At 38.8% G+C, this 22,095-nt stretch overlaps 1 protein-coding gene across 1 annotated transcript in view; it reads right to left on the bottom strand.

Moving 5' to 3' along the window:
• LOC126832451 (ATP-dependent translocase ABCB1) overlaps positions 1-22,095 on the bottom strand; it is a 32,413-nt gene that overhangs the window by 1,662 nt on the left and 8,656 nt on the right. The window contains exons 6-24 of the mRNA XM_056103405.1: positions 14,434-14,558; positions 13,279-13,450; positions 11,769-11,990; positions 11,216-11,341; positions 10,326-10,529; positions 9,507-9,677; positions 8,901-9,062; positions 8,508-8,681; positions 7,616-7,759; positions 6,956-7,063; positions 6,215-6,292; positions 6,010-6,093; positions 4,899-5,102; positions 3,948-4,048; positions 2,539-2,679; positions 2,011-2,167; positions 1,420-1,617; positions 1,084-1,290; positions 1-146 (exon numbers count right to left, since the gene is read on the bottom strand). The exon at positions 1-146 is cut by the window's left edge and continues 1 nt beyond it. Coding sequence (XP_055959380.1) covers positions 1-146; positions 1,084-1,290; positions 1,420-1,617; positions 2,011-2,167; positions 2,539-2,679; positions 3,948-4,048; positions 4,899-5,102; positions 6,010-6,093; positions 6,215-6,292; positions 6,956-7,063; positions 7,616-7,759; positions 8,508-8,681; positions 8,901-9,062; positions 9,507-9,677; positions 10,326-10,529; positions 11,216-11,341; positions 11,769-11,990; positions 13,279-13,450; positions 14,434-14,558 — 2,924 coding nt within the window. The remainder of the gene's footprint in view (positions 147-1,083; positions 1,291-1,419; positions 1,618-2,010; positions 2,168-2,538; positions 2,680-3,947; positions 4,049-4,898; positions 5,103-6,009; positions 6,094-6,214; positions 6,293-6,955; positions 7,064-7,615; positions 7,760-8,507; positions 8,682-8,900; positions 9,063-9,506; positions 9,678-10,325; positions 10,530-11,215; positions 11,342-11,768; positions 11,991-13,278; positions 13,451-14,433; positions 14,559-22,095) is intronic.

The raw sequence follows: 22,095 nt of genomic DNA, 5'->3' as shown, positions 1-22,095 counted from the left end.
TGTTCGCTTTGTGTATCTAATGCTGATGTAGCTTCATCAAGAAGCAATATTTTTGGATTTCGTACCAAGGCACGTGCAATGGCTACTCTTTGTTTTTGTCCACCGGAGAGTTGTGCCCCTTTATCGCCGACATTAGTTTCATAACCCTACAATTAAAATATACAATTTTATTTTGTGGTATTTAATCTTAAAATTGTACCCATCTTTGATCAGGTCAAAGATAAAATTATCGATTTGTAAATGTATTTCATGTGTTGATTTGTTTTTTGCGAAATGTTAAAATGGATTCAAAGGACATGCTCCACACGATTAAAATTCCGTTTCGCAAGATAAAGCGGAAGTCTGTTAATTAATTGATTTTGGTTTCATTTCCGGCTTAAACTGTCGACTGTTGAACACAAAATTCAAAGTGTCGAATCCAATCAGATTTAATTAAAACGACATTTTAAAGACTTAATAACGGACTATTTTATATAACAGACTAAGGCCCGTATTTAATGTACGCGTTCTCGCTGGCGAAAAAATTTGTCTAATGTAAATGTAATAGGAACGTTTCTATATAACCGGCGAAAACGCGTACATAATTAAATACGAGATATTGACAATAGCCGCCCCCCCAACACACACCAGCCTCGCCCAATCCTAGAATTGTTTAAATTACGTACTAGAGGTAGGCTTTCTATAAATTGATCTATATTGGCATTTGACTCACCCCGTCAAACTTCCTCACCCAATAAATACCCCCCCCCCCAGCCTCACCCAATCCTAGAATTGTTTAAATTACGTACTAGAGGTAGGCTTTCTATAAATTGATGTATATTGGTGTTAGCCCCTCCCCCAAACACACAAGACCCGCCCACTTCCTAGAATTGATTTAATTACGTACTAGAGGTAGACTTTCTATAAATTGATGTATATTGGCGTTAGCCCCTCCCCCAAACACACAAGACCCGCCCACTTCCTAGAATTGATTTAATTACGTACTAGAGGTAGACTTTCTATAAATTGATGTATATTGGCGTTAGCCCCCTCCCCCAACCACACAAGCCCCGCCCACTTCCTAGAATTGATTTAATTACGTACTAGAGGTAGACTTTCTATAAATTGATGTATATTGGCATTTCTAGCTGCTGTTATTATCTCATCTATAGAAACTTGTCTACTATTATCACCGTATGCTATATTATCGGCGATAGTTGTATCGAATAGGATCGGTTCTTGTGATACGATACCAATCTGTGATCGTAACCATTGGATATTTAACTCTCTCATTTCCTCACCTTCTACAGTCTACAACAAAAACATTAATTTATTACAATCTCTTAATGTCGTTAATAGCCATTTGTATATTACACGAACAATATCAAATTGATCGCTGAGTGCAGTACGAGTGTTTTATCAATTGTATTAAAAGCTTACCACATTGCCTTCTAATGGATTGTAGAATCTCTGTACAAGTTGAACTGTGGTCGACTTTCCGCATCCGCTGTGGCCCACTAAAGCGACGGTCTCACCTGGATTTACCTCTAGATCAAAACCTGATAAAACTGTAGCGTCAGGTCTCGAGGGGTATTTAAATATTATATTATTTAATTTTAGTCCCCCACTGAAGTTTTCCTAAAAGATAAAATAATCCAAATAGTAGCTTCTCGAAATTTCAGTTTATATAAACTATCAATTAAAATGGGGTTAAATGTCCTAATATTCTGCTCCGACTGGGCTAATAAAGACGGGAAAAAGCCATACAATGTGTCATGAGGGAAATGGCCTATTCTTATAATGAATTCCAACTGTCAGGGTATCTTTACTGTGAACGCCAATCGGTTATGCGGCCCATCAACTGTCCCTGCCAGCAGGCCCTCCGTCCTACACCACGGACAAGGGGAAGGAACCCCGGAAAAGCACGATGACCTTTCTCGGCCAACACCGGGAGCGAACCTGCGACCTCCAGGCTGGCGAGCCAGCCTCTTACTCACTGAGCCATAAGACAAGATACACATCATTACTTACAAGTTTCTTTCCAGTGGTATCCGTAGAATCGATTTCCGGAACTCGGTCAATTATTTTAAATAATCTAGCTGCGGCTATTTTAGCTTTATTATAATCCATACTGTAAGCTGAATGTCTGCCCATTACCATACCACCAAATATTATAGTTGAAAATACTCTGTTACAAATACAATACTCAAATATTATAGTTGAAAACACTCTGTTACAAACACAATACTCAAATATAATAGTTGACAATACTCTGTTACAAACACAATACTCAAATATAATAGTTGAAAACACTCTGTTACAAACACAATACTCAAATATAATAGCTGTAAATACTCTGTTACAAACACAATACTCAAATATAATAGATGAAAATACTCTGTTAATACTCAGATATTATAGACAAAAATACATTGGGAGCGAACACGTGACTTCTAGGTTAGCGAGCCAACGTCTTACTCAAAGAGTCACCGTGGCGCCAATGTACAAATATCCACCTTGCATTATTTGTAGGATTAGAATGGAAAATAGTTAGATTACCTGAAGACATTGTAGAACTCCATTTCACCATCTTTAACCAAAACAGAACCATAATAGAAACATGCAGCATATGCAAAAAATACAATGGACTGAGCGATAGCATAGAATATACCATACAGTAAGGCTTTCTTTCTTCCATTTCTACAATAAAAATATCAATAAAAAAATAAATATATCATTATCGCACACTGGCTAGGGAACCATCAGACCAGAACAAGACATTGTGTTTAAGTAATATCTTATTTTACTGCATAAATCAGGCATCCCAAACTTAGGCTGTCTATCTACAGCTAGCTCCGGCTGAGAATAGGCCCTAAGCTAATTAACCGACATTTTAATTCCTACATCGACGATTTTAGTCGAAAACACTGAGTATGCTTTTAAAATTTTTTAAAAGTATTTATTCCCCTTCTATTGTCATATTGAATGGAATTAAATATGTTTTTTTAGCCGCTGTGTGTATGAAAGATGTCAAACTAATCAAAGCCGAATCACAAAATAGTCCTCTAATTATTCAATATGGCGGCGCCCATAAAACATAATTTCACAGAGGCGGTTTTGTTTGCGAAAACAAATTTAGGAGTATCTAACCTTGTTTTGGTAAAGAATTTATTGCAATATTACCCATAGCACATATTATATATCGCTTTTACGCGAGTGTCAGCGACATGGCCTGTTTACATAAAACACACGTGCTTGGGTTATTTTTACTCTGTTGTCTAAACAAAACGGTGTCTTGTCGATAAGTCCCGCCCCAAAATGATCACGTAAGCGTTTTAAATGGCGGGTAATCAGGACAGTGTCACATTTTGGGAAGTATGACGTAGATGGGTCGCTGCGTGCAGTATGTAAATCATGCTAACGAAGATGGGTAGCAGTCAGGTCACAAGAATTTAATCGGTAAGGAAAATATTAAATTGTGCTTGACACAACGTGGGTTAGGTTTTACTGAGATATGGTCTATGAACTGAATTTAGGTAATGACGGACCCAATTTGCATATTCTGAAAAACGTCCGAGGAGGATGCCCGGGGGGTCATCACGTTATTTCTGGACCTTACACATCTCAAAGATATAGAAACTGAAGAACAAACCCCACGGTGTAGGGTTCAACCCTTTTATTGACAGGTACCTAAAGAAGACGGGTATTTCCCACGCAAAGTGTTACAAGGAACGTTTTACCTGGACAATGACGCTCAGGCCTAGTCTTATTTCTATTTGCCAGAGGATCTTTCACGTACAGCCTATGGTCACAATGGAAATTTTTTTTTATCATCCGAATGACTGTTCCTTGCCAGACCTTCCTCCCAACAGCACTGACCAAAAAAGGGTCGAACCTGGGGACGTCTGGCTAATGAGCACGGGTCTTAAAAATATTATTAAATGATCGTAGTTTAGACAATGTAATACCTTTTAACCATATTCACCATTTCCTCATATTTCTGTAAGAATATGTCGTCTCTGGTTAGAGCCGCTACAGTTCTAATGTTGTCTACAGCTTCTGAACAAATCTACAACATATAGACGACAATCAACCAATCAAAATACATAACACAATGAATGAATGAATGAATGAATAAATGAATAAACCAATCAAAATATAAAATACAATAAACCAATCAAAAAATATAACGTAATCAACCCATGAAAATGTAGCGTCCAATCAACCAATCAAAATACGAAACAAAATCAACTATCAGTCAAAATTATATAGTAGTTAACAATCCGCAGCGTCGAATATGTTGGGGGGTTGAGGTGACCTAGTGGTCTAGAGTGTCGAGCTTCGAACCCTAGCTGACCGGTCACCCCTGGCTTGCAGTCGTTGTTGCGATCCCTGGCGCGAGTGTATGGGCTTGGAGATAGGGCAAATTCTCAATCTCGTGGGATAACTCTGGGTACTCCAGTTTCCTCCTACAGGAAAGGCCCTTGCGCATGCGCCTAGTTTAATACAATAAGACAACTTGACTGCGATATCACCATCGGTGGAAGCGGACGTTAAACACTAATAGAAGGAGAAGAATGAACCGCGGTGACTTAGTGAGTAAGACGTTTGCCGAGAAAGTTCATAGGGATTTCCAGAGCGGTTCCCCTTGTCAGGACAGAGGGCTTTGCAAAGGGAATGAAATGAAATGGAGTTTAACGTCCTACTGTTCTGCTCCTAACCTGGGCTAATGAAGACGGGCATAAGCAAAGGGAAAACCGAGGTCCCGTGTACACAAATTCATTAACAGATTTTTTTTGAAACATAAAATATATTTTTATTCATGATATGTGAATGGGGTTGGGGAACATATTTGGCCTATATAAAACCCTTCTCCCTACCAGCAGATTAATATAGCTAGTCAGTATCTAAAAGTTTACCTTGCCCGCCGTATCAAGGCTTCCACTATCAGATTTACTGAAACCTGTTGTCATTCTGCCCTGGATGATCCCGGATAAAATTAAGACGGGTATGAAGGCTAGAATTACCAGACTGAGTTTCCATCCGTAAGCAAAAGCTATGGCCAGAGCCGCTGCCAATAACGTGAAGCTTTCAACCATTGTCCCGATCTTTGAACCTGTAGCCTGGAATTCAAAATATATTTCCACTGAAAGATGCCTTTTGTAAGAGTTAGATACAGCGTCGTTGCATTAGTTACATATTAATGATGCTTGGAACATTTTCCACATCTTGACATCAAAAGGTCATTCCAAAACAGTCGGTTTGATGATTTACCGGGAACTATTTTTAGCGCACAATGTGAGTGAAAGATGTAAGATTTAGATAAAGAGCTGGGTTGTTTTTGCTTTAATAGTCATATTAAAGATACATTATGTACAATTTAGATAAAGAGCTGGTTGTTCTTGCTATAATAGTTCAAACATTGATAATGAGAAATGAATGTATTGACAATGTTAATCAAATTACTTTATTCTGAACGAATAAATCGTTCATTATTATAGACACGGCACTTGACAACAGAGACTAAGCCTCGACTGTCAATTTTGTCGTTTAAATCCATTTAAATCTCGGCCATAATAAGTTACTTTAGAAGTTTATTTCTTGTGACGTTTCTTGTGTTATTGTTGTTCTCCCTCAGGCGACCTCCCTACTGAGACAATGTCTTGTTCACAATATACCCAAACTATCGGGATGCAATGGGTGATGGTTTCACACAAATGATCCAATAGCTTGAGACGTGTTCGGGGAGTGGTGGGGATCAGCTGCTGACGTCTCTTTAAATCTGACGCAGATATTATGTTGTTTGCTTGCCCAAAATCCTACAATATTTATCCAAGTTAGGTACACGCCAAACCCTATTTATCCCAGTCAGGTACACACCAACCCCTATTTATCCCAGTCAGGTACACACCAACCCCTATTTATCCTAGTCAGGTACACACCAACCTTTATTCAATATCTAATGTAAACCCAATCTATGAACCAAACAAGTAACTGGCACGTATTAAAATATATATTATATATACTTACACCTTGAACAAGAGTTGAATCAGAAGCTAGGGTTGTAGTTAAAATACCCACTTGATTCTCTTTATTATCATAGAACTCCATATCCTGAAATATTTACAACAACAGGTAAAACAACAGGTAAAACAACAGGTGAAACAACAGGTGAAACAGTTGGTGATATGTAAAACAACTGGGATAAAGATTAATCATAACTAAATTGACATACCTGTTTCAAATAAGATCTGAAAACCATTTTACGTAACCTTGAAGTTAGTCTGGACCCAGAAACTGTGAATGTATAACTCTGAAAAAATAGAAACACAATTCAACTGAACATAAGTCGGGTCATGTCAATACTAGCCAGCGGGGAGGCTGGGTGGCCGAATGGTTAACACATGCGCTTTGGGTTAGAAGGTCTGTCATTGAGTCAAGTGGTGTGGTTTCGATTCCCCGGTTGTACGTGACAAGGAGTTGGGTTGCCAGTTCAACCATGTGGGTTTTCTCCGGGTCCCCCAGTTTCCTCCCACTGCTAAAGACCCCTACGCACAAGCGAATAATTGAAATATTGAACCATGGGTTAGTCCTGAAATGACCTAGTTTGTGTTGAGTGGACGTTACCCCCCAACCCCCTCTCTCTCTCTCCGGCCATTCGTATTTAGCCTTGGGGGAAAAACTGGAGAACCCAGAGAAAACTCACAAGGTTGAGGTTAAGGATACGACCCTACTTTTTTTTACGTTAAATCCTAAACTGGAAACATGGTCACTCGACCCAATGATAGTGGTAGACCTTATGATCAAAAGCCGTCAGTACTGACACGGAATCGTTTTGTGGTCAACTCCAGGATCGAACCCATAACCTCCTGGTCAGTGACCCATCGCCATACTCACTGATCTACCCTGACTTTAATCATAAATACATGCGCAATGGTCCAATCGATATAAACGTCATACAAGTGCTTATTTTTACCTGTAACATTCTCATAACAGCCGCCAATATAGCAATACCAGCCATTATCAACGATAACAACATGCTTAATCTAGATTGCTCATCAGGGTCGTTCTGTAGTGAAAATACCTACAATATATATATAAAAACAGCATTAAAGATATTTAGAATACCTTTCCATATATACCAAAATTCCCATACTTTTATTTGAAATAACCACACGACAATTACTTTTGAGGAAAATTATTTTTAAAAGGGCCAATCTCGATTACATTTTGGAGACTAAAACTGTTTAATTTTGTGTTAAAAGCCTCTAAAAGTCTCTAAATATATACACAATTACATTTAATATACACGGACTATATAAAAAAATACATGACCTATATACAGAATGACTATAATATATACAAAACTGTAAATACTCTGATTACAGTGACAAGGTGGAGTTTGAACTTACTCTCACTACAGTGACATGGGTTTTGGAATTACTCTGTTTACAGTAACATGATGTTTGAACTTACTCTGATTACGGTGACATGGTGTTTGCACTTACTCTGTTTACAGTGACTTGGTGTTTGAACTTACTCTGATTACAGTGACATGATGTTTGAACATACTCGGATTACAGTGACATGATGTTTGAACTTACTACGATTGCAGTGATATGATGTTTGGACTTACTCTGATGTATTCTGTTAAAATGAAGGCAAAAGCCGGATGGTTTAACCCGACCATAAATGATGAGAAGCAACCAATTGTTAGATACAACCATTCAGGGGAATTCAACTTTAATATTCTACCAACTTTAGCTTCTGGTTCTTCAACCTATAATACACAAATAATTTGTTATTTTCTTCTGACAGTTTACAATAAAATAAAACCAAGTACGAACAATCCAAAGCATTAGACAAAATACGGTATAGGGAAAATAGTGTAATCAGCAAATGGACTGTATGTACCATATTAGCATTCGGTCAGTGGTTTCACATTAAAAGTAACGGTTTCAAATCACGGAAGGGGTTGTCCTTGTCTCAAACTCTTAACCTGGTATATTAAAGAAGTATGAACACTTTCTTCCATTAATTAAAGTCACAAAATGCTTTAACTAAGCGGTGGGCGAAGTGAGGAGAGTCCACCGCCGGATCCCCATGGTCCGACTTCGGCATCTGGGATTTGTGGCTAACTGGCCCAACTCATAAGTGGTATGCATGAATGTTAAATAGAGTTTTAAAAGCATACACAATTAAAAGTACATTTTACATAAAATAACCAATCATATCACCCATAATACTTTCATGTTCTCATTACTTGATAATCATACTGGGACTCAGATATGCTGCCAATCGACTCTAGCATGTTCCAGAACTTCTCGATGACCGGAAGCTCCCATAAACGATATAAATATTGGGTTTTTGTGCTTCCATGAGATCGTACAAGTGTATATGGATGGACGGGGAGACCACCACGGCACTGGAGTGAACACAGGCAACGGGGGGAGGGGGGGGTGACCAAAATATACAAAAGTAAGTGAGTCCCCTTTATTGACTGTTCAAGATTGGCTCTGTCACGGTACCTTTTTATCTTCTTCAGCTTTTCTACTTTCGTCCAAACTTTTAGCAGTTTTAATTAAAGTAGGTCGAGATTGTGTCACCACGAGAGGTGCAGATTCTGCTCCATGTTCTACCTCGTCTTCTGATTCTGACGAGACGTCATCTGGTGTCTTCGGCTTCTTCTCGGATGCCATCATCTGTAACATACAACTAGCTGGTTACAAAGACAGGTCTCCTAATTCGCCCACCAGCAACCAAATCGTCCGTGTTATCCCAAAAATCAATTGGAACAAATCATTCTATTGAGCAAGTTAAAAAACAAATACATTAATTCTGGATAGAATTCCGTCCTTAAAAAGTCAATTTAAACTGAATTTTATTTTGTATGTAAACAGGTTAAGCGTGGGAATACAGACCTGACTTTTAACCAGACGATAATAATATTCTTCTTTATTCATCAATGTCTCGTGATCACCACGTTCTTTAATAACACCATGATCGACAACCACTATTTCATCAGCATTCTTTACAGTAGATAATCTGTGGGCTATAACTATCGTAGTTCTTCCAGTCTGGGCCTAGGATACACACAATTCACCAATAATATCTTTCTACAAAAGCTGTGAATCGAAACCACGCCACTCGACGGATTATCCATTATACGGATAATAACACAGACCGTGATAATCTGGTGAACCAGGAAATTAATGGTTTCACTCAGTTTGGGAGACGTTTTTAGTCTTGAATTTATGTCGTTTTTGGTGAATTGGTAAGATAACAAAGCTATAAACAATCTGTTTTCACAAAGGTTTGTCGCGCTCGGGTGGATAGAAGCACCAAGATATCGCTAGAGTGGGGGGTCCCTAAGACATCACTAGAGTGGGGGTCACTAACGGGGCCAGGACTCTAAGTCCATTCCTGATCACCAGACGCAAGGCAACGTGAACTAATGGGACCCACACACACGGACACGGGTACTAATCGGAGAAACATAACTATGGATAGTTTGATTGTTTTCCTACCTTTTCTAATGCATCCTGTACAACTGCTTCACTTTCATGATCCAGAGCTGAGGTAGCTTCATCCAACAACAGGATTTTAGGATTACGAACTAGAGCACGTGCAATGGCTATTCTCTGTTTCTGTCCACCGCTGAGCTGAGCTCCTCGTTCCCCAACCAATGTATCATATCCCTGAAATAGTATCACCGTAACAATCACAAAATATCTCATTATTCCAATCACAAATAGTGTAGGCCTACAATTATCAATATAGAAGGCAATGAGTCCTTAACTGACAAATGGTGTTTAACATCCTACAATTCTGCTCCTACTGGGCTAATGAAGACGGGCATACACCATGCCTTGTACTGTTCCAGGAGTATGTATTATCAATATATAAAGCAATGAGTTCTTCACTGACATATGAAATGAAATGGGGTTTAATGTTCTACTGTTCTGCTACGACTGGACTAATGAATGAATGAATGAAATGGAGTTTAACGTCCTACTGTTCTGCTCCTAACCTGGGCTAATGAAGACGGGCATACGCCATACAGTGTGCTATGAGGGAAATTTTGCCCGGACAGCGGCACTACGGCCTACTCTTATATCGAATTCCAACTGCCAAGGGATCTTTTACGTGCACGCCAATGTGTACACGGGGCCTCGGTTTTTCGTCCCATCCGAACGACTAGACAGCTTTCCTTGTCTGGACTAATGAAGACGGGCATACGCCATACAGTGTGCTATGTGCGCGTCATTGTGTACACGGGATCTCGATTTTTCGTAACATCCGAAGGACTATACTTTAGTATTGTTAAATTTAATGAAAGTACATACCTCTGGTAAGGAGATTACATAATCATGCGCATTGGCTTGTTTAGCGGCTTGGATGATATCAGCTTGACTAACATCTAATCGACCGTACCTGATGTTCTCGGCTATAGACGTTGCGAACAGGACTGGTTCTTGGCTAACCACGCCGATTTGTTGCCGTAAATGTCTGACATTAAAGGTCCTAATATCTTTGCCGTCTACCAGAACCTGAAACACAATTAGCTAGAATTACAGAAAATAATTTGGTTTTATTTGATACAATTTGAATAACTTTATTTAATTTATAATGCCTGTTCCCCAATCCATTTTCATTCCATGTGAAATAAAATATTGTTTACAAAAAAAAAAGAAAAAAAAAAGAAAAATACAATTTTAATTCTGTAGACTCTGTCGATGTTTTTAGAACAGATCTTCGTGCTGTTTAATGCGATTGGTTACAGGGCAAATTACGGCGGATATCTGCATGTTCATAGTATTCTACTTCCAGTTTGTGTATCTCAAAATTTCAGTGGTAAATCTTATACAAATTTGAAGCAAAGACATGGCCAGCCAAACGAAAATTAAGGTTAACAATGGTGGTCTCCCACCCCACCTCTAATAAATTCATACAGCCCTGGATTTGTCTCCCCTGATGGGATTTTGATTTCATTTGGACTAGTTTGTAAACTGTTATTGGTTGGTTTGTAGAATCAAGTTACGATTAAGAGCAAATAATTTGAATACGTAAATATCCCATGGATGAACCCAGAGTATAGTGGAATGCAACGGAATGAGACTACTGGTGATACCGAGAATGCCGGGGGAAATTAATGGTGAATAAATTGTTAGACCCGGGATTATCTCCCTTGTTGTGAGTATGTTGTCATTTGTAGTGAAACTATTGTATATCCTACCTGTCCTTGCTCGGCATCGTAGAATCGTTGGACCAGTTGTACCACTGTTGATTTGCCGGATCCACTGGCTCCAACTAAAGCTACGACTTTACCCTTCTCTACTTTCAAATTTAAATCTCGCAGCACCTGTAAAAATATCCAGTAATAATAATCAGACATTAAAACGTTGATCTTGGACCAGAAATTGGTCCCCAAGCGATCGATCTAAGGGCGGATCCAGTGGAGGGTGGATCCAGTGGAGTGGGGCCTCCCACTGGATCCAAGGGGCGCACTTCAGAACCGGATTGTTGCCCTAGATGACCGGAAATGGCATTTTCGGACTTTCCGTGATCTCTGGATCCGCCATTGCGATCGACATGATATTTGATATGACGTCACAATTCCAAGATGGGAATCAATCACGGGTTGTATAATAAAACCGATGATTAATTGCCAATAAAATTTGTGTTCTGTTAATGTTTTTCTCAATCGCTAAATGTCAATTACAAATACATCAATTAGACAAGCTCTAAACTTCCCTGTGTTCGTTTGAAAAGAAAACCACGTGTACTACCTGAACGTCTGGCCTCGAAGGATATGTAAAGGCGATTCCTTTCAGTTCAACATTTCCTTCTATTTCTGGTTTATCTCCCTTGTCTGATGATACGTCAATAGTGGGCTTGGCATCAATAACTTTAAAGACATTATCAGCTGAACCACGAGCTTTAGAGAAGGTTTCCAGATAAGGTAGAGCATTTCCTAGCGACATCGAGCCAATCATAACACCGAAAAATACCTGAAAGAGAACGCATTCTTAAATCAATATCAGTGTGGTATCCTTTTATTTCGTCGTAGTATCATTGTATATGGATTTATTTGTTAATGGGGGCAGTGTTCAGTTGTTTACATCAATATCCATTAACCTTTTCTAAAATACAGACCTGTGTGTGTGTGAGAGAGAGAGAGAGAGAGAGAGAGAGAGAGAGAGAGAGAGAGGGGTTAACGTCCACTGGACACAAATTGGGTCATTTCGGGATTAACATATGGTTCAGTTTTAATTTAAATAAATCGCTAGTGCTTAGGGGGCTTTAGCTGTGGGAGGAAACCTAAGGACCCGGATAAAACCCACGAAGTCGGACAGGCGATCCCACTCCTTGTCACGTAGAAGCTGGAAAATTGAAACCCCGCCACTCGACTCAATGACAGACCGTGTGATCTGATGCGCACGCGTTAAGCCATTCCGTCACCCCCACCCCTAAGGAGGATATAACTGATCACCTTACCGGTATTATGATTCACGCGTTAAACCATTCCGTCACCCCCCCCACCCCCTAGGGAGGATATAACTGATCACCTTACCGGTATTATGATTCACGCGTTAAACCATTCCGTCACCCCCACCCCCTAAGGAGGATATAACTGATCACCTTACCGGTATTATGATTCACGCGTTAAACCATTCCGTCCCCCCCCCCAAGAGGATATAACTGATCACCTTACCGGTATTATGATTCACGCGTTAAACCATTCCGTCACCCCCACCCCCTAAGGAGGATATAACTGATCACCTTACCGGTATTATGATTCACGCGTTAAACCATTCCGTCACCCCCACCCCCTAAGGAGGATATAACTGATCACCTTACCGGTATTATGATGCAGGCGTTAAACCATTCCGTCACCCCCACCCCCTAAGAAGGATATAACTGATCACCTTACCGGTATTATGATGCAGGCGTTAAACCATTCCGTCACCCCCACCCACTAAGGAGGATATAACTGATCAATTTACCGGTATTATGATTCACGCGTTAAACCATTCCGTCACCCCCACCCACTAAGGAGGATATAACTGATCAATTTACCGGTATTATGATTCACGCGTTAAACCATTCCGTCACCCCCACCCCCTAAGGAGGATATAACTGATCAATTTACCGGTATTATGATTCACGCGTTAAACCATTCCGTCACCCCCACCCCCTAAGGAGGATATAACTGATCAATTTACCGGTATTATGATGCAGGCGTTAAACCATTCCGTCACCCCCACCCCCTAAGGAGGATATAACTGATCAATTTACCGGTATTATGATTCCAACTTCTATATCTTCTTCTTGACTTAGTTTCACGCCATACCAGAAGGTCAGACTGAATGCCAGGAATATGATGGACCAGAATATTGATGTGGCCAACCCGAAAGCAATACCTTTCTTAGCCGCTAGTTTATCCATGACCTTCAAGTTAGTTTCATACCTATAAACAGATAAACAAAAAACAAATAATTTAAAAGATTTGTTTTGTTAAATGATAGGGTGGGGTTTAACGACCACTCAATACAAACTGGGCCACTTCTAGTTTTTGCCACTTCAGAGACATGACATTCAGCATACAACCACCGTCATTGCGAGTTTGTAACTTGGAGCAAAGCCTACATCATTACAGGTCCAGGACTGCACAGCGCAGTGGACGATGCGATGAAGCCCCTATCACACCAAAGCACGACGTAACGCAACTCAAATATTTTGAGTTGTAAAGCTGGAGACGGTCTTCTTGGATCGCGAAGGTCGCCGTCAAGTCTTGGTGAATCGGCATCAAACTCGACCTCCACTCGACGAATGGCCGTGACAGTTCAGGTCGTGCAGGACCAACTCGCTCCATCCCACATCCAACAAGACCTTGATAAGACCTTCTCGACCTAATCACGGCCCCAACACGACAAACTCGCTTCAGTCCAGATACTGTTCAGATCTAATTGCTAATATAACTATGGGATCGGTATCACAAATACTTGACTCAATTTAATGTCCACCATACGCTCATCGTCATTAGGCAAGTCGCTTCAGGACAGTAGGAGCTGTCTAGTCTTTCGGATGGGACGAAAAACCGAGGTCCCGTGTACACATTGGCGTGCACGTAAAAGATCCCTTGACATTTGGAATTCGATATAAGAGTAGACCGTAGTGCCGCTGTCCGGGCAAAATTTCCCTCACAGCACACTGTATGGTGTATGGCCGTCTTATTTAGCCCAGTTCGGAGCAGAACAGTAGGACACTAAACCCTATTTCATTTCCAAAAATAGACCCGGACACGATACTAAAGCCAGAGACTTGAGACTCGACCCGGACTCGGTATTAAAACCAGAGACTTGAGACTCGACTCGGAATCGAGGTCCAGTGATTGCTCCAACTCAGGTGACTTACATCTTAAAGTCAAGATGACAAAAATCTATAAATTACCTTTGTGCTTCTTTCTCTTGACCCTGGAAAGCCTGAACTGTTCTAATACCACCTAAAGCTTCTTCTGCCACAGCGCCAGCTTGGGCGTACATCTTGGATTCTGTGATCGACATTTGTCGCAATTTCTGTAAAATTAAGAATAATGAAAATATTACTTAGCGCGTCCATTAAAGTTGTTTCAATAGTGCTCGTATGCGTTGGATTCCAGACAACTGTAATTTTACCGTTAGTGTTAAAATTTGGAGCTTTTTCCACCATACTCTTGCTTGGGCCGACATCTTTGGTTCTGATATGGACATTTTATCAACGAGTTGAATGGAAAGTCAGTTAAAGTTGTTTTCATACCTCAAAGCATTTGGACTCGGCTCGGGGACAACTTTTTTTTCATGAATGGAGCTAAATCCAATTCCCGGTACATGTGGCTCCATTAGAACTCTAACTCAAGTATTGGTTCAATTTCCCAAAACTGTCAGAGTATTTATATAATTTTTAAGTGAGAAACATATTAATAACATTGTTTGTAATTTAATTGGTAATTAATCTCTAATTACTAATTCTTAATATTTGTGACTGTCGTTTGTTTGTTTGTTTGTCCATTGTCTGTCTGTTCGAGGTTGGTGGTTACACTGGGGCTGTCCCGAGGTTGCAATTGGGTGTATAGTTGTAGCTTGGATCGGGGAGTAACATAGGCCTGGTGGCACTGCACTACCGCTTCCGGCATCAGATTTATAACCCGTGCAGCGCCGGACCATTGTGATTGATAATTATAAGCGTGTGTTCTGTTAATGTGAGAGTATAGTCAGCGAATGTTACGTTTATTTTTATAAATTGTTTTTAACATTTACTCTTCGGCAGAGTCTTAAAACATCTATAAAAATCTGTGTTCAACTAATGAACTAGGCAGGAATGATGATAGATGTGAAACAGAATGCACAACTGATAAAGAAGCTTTTAGTTTTTCTGATATCGTACAAGGCTGGACTTAGCTTAAATGTCATTGAGACCTTTGTAACAACAGTAAAAAGGGACACATTCTGGCCATCGTCCGTCACACCCACACAATGCCAAAATTGTTATGCTACATACCATAACAAATGACATTATTTATTTATCGTACACATTTTAACTAATTTGGGGTCCCTTTAATATTGGGTCCACTGATTGCAGTCTCTAAATCTAGCCCTAGTAAGTAAGAAAGTCCTATAATTTTATTGAGTATGGTGGGCTACTACTTTAAACAAGTTTCAGATGTTGCTAATGTGTATTATTGTCGTTCGTTGATTGTTTGTTGAGCGTGGGCGATTGTTTACCACAGAAAACCATGATTACATTTATCACTTAAAGATACATCATGCAAGAGCTAAATATGCCTATTGCAGATCAATCTGATTCAAGAAGCTTTAATGACGTGGAGGCGGCATGACGTCACTTTGGTGAAGCCATTGGCGCCATATTGATTAACCCAAAACAGTGTCTTTCTAATTCTGTTGACGATATGTAAGACTTCTCTGGGTAGACGTCTCATGTGAAAAAAATATAAATATAGTATTATTGGGGAAAAAAACCTTTTGCCTGCTAGTCAACAAAATAAAGTGCCCGAAATCTCATGACTTTTTGGTCTGAAGCCATTCTGCATTGTGAGACTGTTTTCGCACTATTCATTTAATTAATTTTTCGGGAATTGATATCTTTAAATTGACTAATGGATAAAAAAGAAAAAGTTAAAATCAGTGTAATAAACAGTGTCTACCGCCACTCTAAGACTAGACAATCTGCTAGACATTAGTATTTGCTTTATCGTTTTTTTGGGACGTAAAGTTCTATGAGTGCAACGGATTGAGTTGAATTTATTTTGAAAAACCATATAAATAAGGCTATATTTGAGCACTTTAAGGTCGCTGTATTCATGGGCTGACCCCCAAGATATCCACCAGCAGCGCGTTATGCGACTTCAAATTGGGAATTTTATCGGCCATTACATTTCTGATACCTCTCCCATAAAATCTGGAATTCAGTTGGACACATTTAATGTGATTTCGGTTCCAAAACCACAAAAATAATGCCATATATTGGAATAGTTTCTAGTTGCTGCACTAACGGACCCGAATGACAGGCAAACGCGTCCGTAGACGTCTAATTTTCTCATAGGCCGGATGTCTTACTTCGCGCCTACGGCGAACGCAGGCACCCGGCTTCCTTAGCCGAGATGAAATGTGTTCAAGCATATTATTTCTTCACCCTATAAAGCTGACGAACGCCTTGGTCTAGATTCAAAAAATATTTTAAAATCCTATACCTCGTATACAGGAAAACAATACACAGCCTCATTGCGACACAACATGAAGACTAAAACTCGACAGATCCAAACTTATCCTATTTTTAGGACAATAATTGTAAGCTTCGTGAAATAATAAAGTTTCATTTATTTTTTTTTATAAGTCACATTTAATAATTGATTTCGATTATTGTTATATCCATAAAGCTTTGTTTTGTTTATATTTCATTTGAACCGACATTTTAATGCGAATATATGTGATATATATATTTTAATCCTGGCAGTATCGATGCTTGATTTGCATTTTTCGGAAGATATATTAAATATCACGGCTGAACCCACCCCAATATTTAACATTTAATTAAGACAACAATATCAAAATACCAACGGTAGATTGTCTCCCGGATTTGATTCAGTCGGATTAAAAACTGGTCCATCAAACTGGCAAATATAGATAACGACTGTCTTGTTATATAGGGTGTCGCATCGATTGGTTGAATTGAACCATTATCGGACAGGTATTGGTATTAAAGATTCCACTTTCATAATATTATAGTTTACAGAGGATTAATGTAGAGCGGGAATCACACTAAGGCCCACATTTTCGAAAGTTTAGAGCTAATCATAGATTTAATCACCGATCTTCTAACCAGTCATGATCTTGAAAGCTGATTAAATTTTAAACTATGATTTTTATAAACTATGACCAGCCTAATCGTTGAGTTAATCATTGTTCGAGAATACCATAAAATGTGATATTCTGGAACGTTGACTTGTACTTAATCTTTGACATAAATCACCCCAAATATTTATCATCTCAGGCGGGATATGCCATTATGGTGCATTCAGCTATGCAGTTATGAACCAAATAAGCATGAAACGACATTTATTTTGAAATGAAATTGGGTTTATCGTCCTTCTTATCTGCTTCTCCTATTAGAGTATTTTATCAAGGACAGCAGCATTAATGACTACTCTTATTTCGAATTCCGACTGTAAAGTGTTCTTTTAGGTTTTTCGCACCTTCCGTTCTGCACCATTAACAAAGGGTAACCAACCAGGCAGGAAAATCCAGATGAACCTTCTTGGCCAACACGAGAGCTCCTGCTGGTTAGCGAGCCAGGATCTTACCCACTAAGTTCCCTTTATTTATTTTTAACACCATACACCCCCTTTCTCCATAATTCACACACACTTTTCGCATACTCAAAAAAAGCCCGCGGGTACATGCCTTTTCAAAAGGGGTGTGGATGAGGTTCAGCCAAACCATAGTCTCGAGGACAGAATATTTGGTGGCACTTTCAAGTGATTATGTAGCGAACAACTTTATTAAAAATGATAATTACATTTTCATCTTCCAGGTGACCGGCCTACGTCTGGAGTCTTAAAATCCCCTATTGTTGGGCCGAGCGACTAACTCAATATACGTGATACGTTTTTAAACACCTTAAACCCGTCAGTCTTCATCTGGAAACGGAGACCAGTGTCCCAAGCAGTATTATACGGTGTCTGGATAAAATCAGACTTTTGTTTTATAAAAAATAACGTGTAGGTGAAATGTACCTTCCGTTATCACGTGGGCCATACACTGTATAGATCATTAAAGGAACGGCAATAGATTAAAAAAAAATTGAATCGAACCCTTAAAAGGGTTACGTATTCGGATAAGCGGTTTTGGCGTTGACGTCAAAACGGCTCAATATTTCGAACTGAAATTTTGAGACAAGGTAAATACACCATATTTTTGAGCTTAAATTTCATACGTAAACCTTTGTTTTTGAGACCCTGTTAAATCCTGGATGTTCTCTTTAAATAGAAATATTACTAGTTTATACAAAATTGACAAATAATGATAAATTCTGAGGTTAATCCGAAAGAATTTTCTACTGTAGTGAAGACAATTACACCACCCCACCTCCCCATTGTGAACTCAACTAGGTTGCTTGTGGGAAATATGACGGATAACAACTACTGAAATTCATCGTCCCAATACTAAGAAATTTTCTATAATACAAAAAATTTCATACTCTAATTTACTTTGTGAACTCAACTAGGTCGCTTCTAGGAAATATGACGGATAACATCTACTGAAATTCACTGTCCCAATATTAAAAATTTCTACAATACCAAAAATTGCATACTCTAATTTACTTGGATGTCTTTTTCTCCCTGTTTACACTCCTGTTTCAGTCCGAAATCCGTGCTCAAATGGGTCAAATTGGCAAATATCCAAAAACTCTTTAATCAATGATTATATGAAATCAGTGATTTAAATGTTTGATTTACAATCAAATTTTAAAACTTAATTTTAATCTATACTGTTTGAATGGCATTTAGTAATTGAGCACATTAAAAAATAAACACAAAGTTATATGGATAACAATTACTATATTTCTATTAAAGCTACGTTTCAACAATGATTCTCTTGTCGTTTTCAAGCACAATACTGATACAGATAGAAGGAATGAGATATATATACTATGTACAATCACAACATTCAATGAAAACATGATTAGGAAAACAGTGACCCTTGTTCTTATAATGAAACCATATAGATTGACAAAAGCATTTAATTGTAATGTACACTAGGTAGAAACCACTTATTAATATAAGGTTATTGCCTTGATGTATTTTAATTACCATAACAATAGATAAAAGGCGAGGCCATTTTATTAACTCTAGTAATTATAATACTAACCGTGAAACTGTATGCTAATATTTATGTGTTTATAGGTTACAGAAAAAATTAATGAATATCTTATTGTTTGTTTTTATAAATTATAAGTACTATAATAATTATGTGCTGCATATAATGTAACAATACATTAAACTAATCTGCTAAACTGAGTAAAAGATACTAAGAATTTATGTGAAAGTAAAGTCTATGTTAATTATTAATTTAGTCTGTTTTAATTAATTCATCATAGGCTCTGGGGATATATAAACCACTGTCTCTGTTAAGTTCTGGTTGATGTCTCTTTATTTGTACTCCCTCCATTAATTTTCTAGTTTTCTTTTGATTGATGTTGATATTAAGGGTATTTACAGCTGACCAGTTCACTCTGTGGCGGGGGTTGTTTTTCAGGTGTTCTGATACAGCTGATTCATTGGTGGTGCCTTTAGACTGGTGCTCTTTGAGACGGATATCTAATGGACGCTTACTTTCACCTATGTAAAATTTCTTGCAGGAGCAGGTAATCTGGTAAACACTTCCCTTTGGTTGCAGAGGTATTGTAGGTCGGCATTTACCATTTGCGCTGAGGATATCTTTTATTGTAGAACCAGTGTAGAAGCTGGTGTCTATTCCCGCTGGCTTAAGGAGCCTCCGGATTTGGTAGGATAGCTTGTTGTGGAATGGTATAGAGATGCGAATTTGTGAATCTTGTTTAGTCTTAGCTAGTTTAGGTTCATTGCTGGTAGCGGTGTTGATGACTTTCTTGACTAACTGTTCAGGATATTGGTTGAGGTTGCAGAATGTATGTTTTATATGTTCTAGTTCTTTATTGAGGAGTTCAGGATTGCAGATTTTCTTGGCTCTGTGGGTGAGGGTTGAGATGATAGCTGCTTTGACTTTGATGGGATGGTTAGATTGATAATGTATGTATTGATCGGTGTGTGTGGGCTTCCGATATACACTTGTTTGGATGGTACCGCCATTTCTATTCACAAGGACATCTAGGAAGGGGATGGTTCCACAGTTTTCTTTCTCCATCGTAAATTTGATTCTAGGGTGCTGGTTGTTTAGGTGTTGTAGAAGGCAGTTAGGGTCATCTTCTTCTTTCAGCATTACAAACGTATCGTCGACCTTTCTATAATAGCATATAGGAGTTATTGGTGAGGACTGTAGAGCTTTTTCTTCCAGGGAGGTCATATAAACTTCGGTTAGTAGTGGAGATAGGGGGCTCCCCATCGGTAGGCCATGTATCTGTTGGTATAAATCATCACCCCATGTGAAGTAGGTGGTGTTGACACAGTCTGTTACTAATTTTATTATACTGTCTGTGGTGAGATGAGTATTTAAAGGTGATTGAAGTTTGTCTAGGCGGTGGCGGAGAACTTCTATAGCTTCAGATCTGGGGACATTTGTGAATAGGTCAACAACATCATATGAAACTATTTTACCTGGGTTTTGTATATTTTTGATTTCGTCACAAAATTCTGATGAGTCACGGATGAAGGATTTAGCGGACTTGCCTAGAGATGATAGGAGTTTTGAGAGGTGTTGGGCTGTGTTGTAGTGGACGGAATCTCGTGAGCAGACTAGTAAGCGAGCTTTAATGGGATCTTTATGAATTTTAATGGTGGCTCTAGCATAAGGTGGACGGGGATGGTTAGGTCGCAGTTGATAAAAAAGATTGTTGTCTATTTGTTTCTTTTCTTTAAGTTCGTTTAGAGTTTTGGTATGTTCTTTACTTATTGTGCTTGTTGGGTCTTTCCTTATTCTGCGATATGTGGTAGTATCGTTCAATAAGTTAGACACTGTTAACTGGTAATCATCTTTATCCATAATGACCGTTGCTTTACCTTTATCTGCTTGGACAATTGTAATGTTTTTATCTTCTTTTAATTCCTTTAAGGCTTCCCTTTCTAGTCTGCTGATGTTGTTAGGTTGTGGAGTGGATTTCGCTATGAGTTCGGCTATTTGGTGTCTTATGTAGTCTATCTTCCCACCTGGAGCTAATAGCCGGAGGCCCTTTTCTATATTTACTATGTACTCATCATGATTCCTTGGTTTAGATGTTGGTGCGTACTTTAGACCCCTAGAGAGTAGGTTGATCTGTTCATCTGTGAGTGGACGGTTGCTGAGGTTGACGACGGTTTTGGAGAGGAATTCATCTCTAGCATTGGAGCTAGTTCTGGTAGTGGTCTTCTTGGTCTTCTGGGCTTTAAGTGACTTGTATTTCTTTGTTTGTCTAGTTTTGATTTCATCATCTATTTTTAGGTTGGATTTTGTCTGTATATTTCGGAGGGAACTGTAATCTTCATTTGATATGGTGTCTTGTAATTTTTGACGTTCTATCTCTGATTTTGCAAATATGCGGTGTTTTTCATTTCGGTAATGTTGTATTCTTTCTCGTACTAAACATTTACTAGCCTTAAGTAGAATCCTGTAAGCTGATAATGATTTAACCGGCGAATTCAGGACTAATCCTTTAGGTACTAAGTCACTGTCCCTGCATCTCATTAGAAATGTTAAACTGTTACACACTTGTAGATATTTACATTCCAACTTACTGATCTGATTTTGCGTCAGGGGTCAGGGGTCATATGAGTGATGAGTGGAATTGGCTAATGCCTCACATCACACTGGTTACATAACAACTCCTCTAGATCCTAGTGTAGTAAAGACAAGTAAAACGAAATTTTGAACTATAAAAAACGAAACG

Source organism: Patella vulgata, chromosome 9 (genome assembly GCF_932274485.2).
Source record: "Patella vulgata chromosome 9, xgPatVulg1.2, whole genome shotgun sequence".
NCBI classification, from domain to species: domain Eukaryota; kingdom Metazoa; phylum Mollusca; class Gastropoda; family Patellidae; genus Patella; species Patella vulgata.
This window is presented reverse-complemented; position numbering and strand designations above follow the sequence as displayed.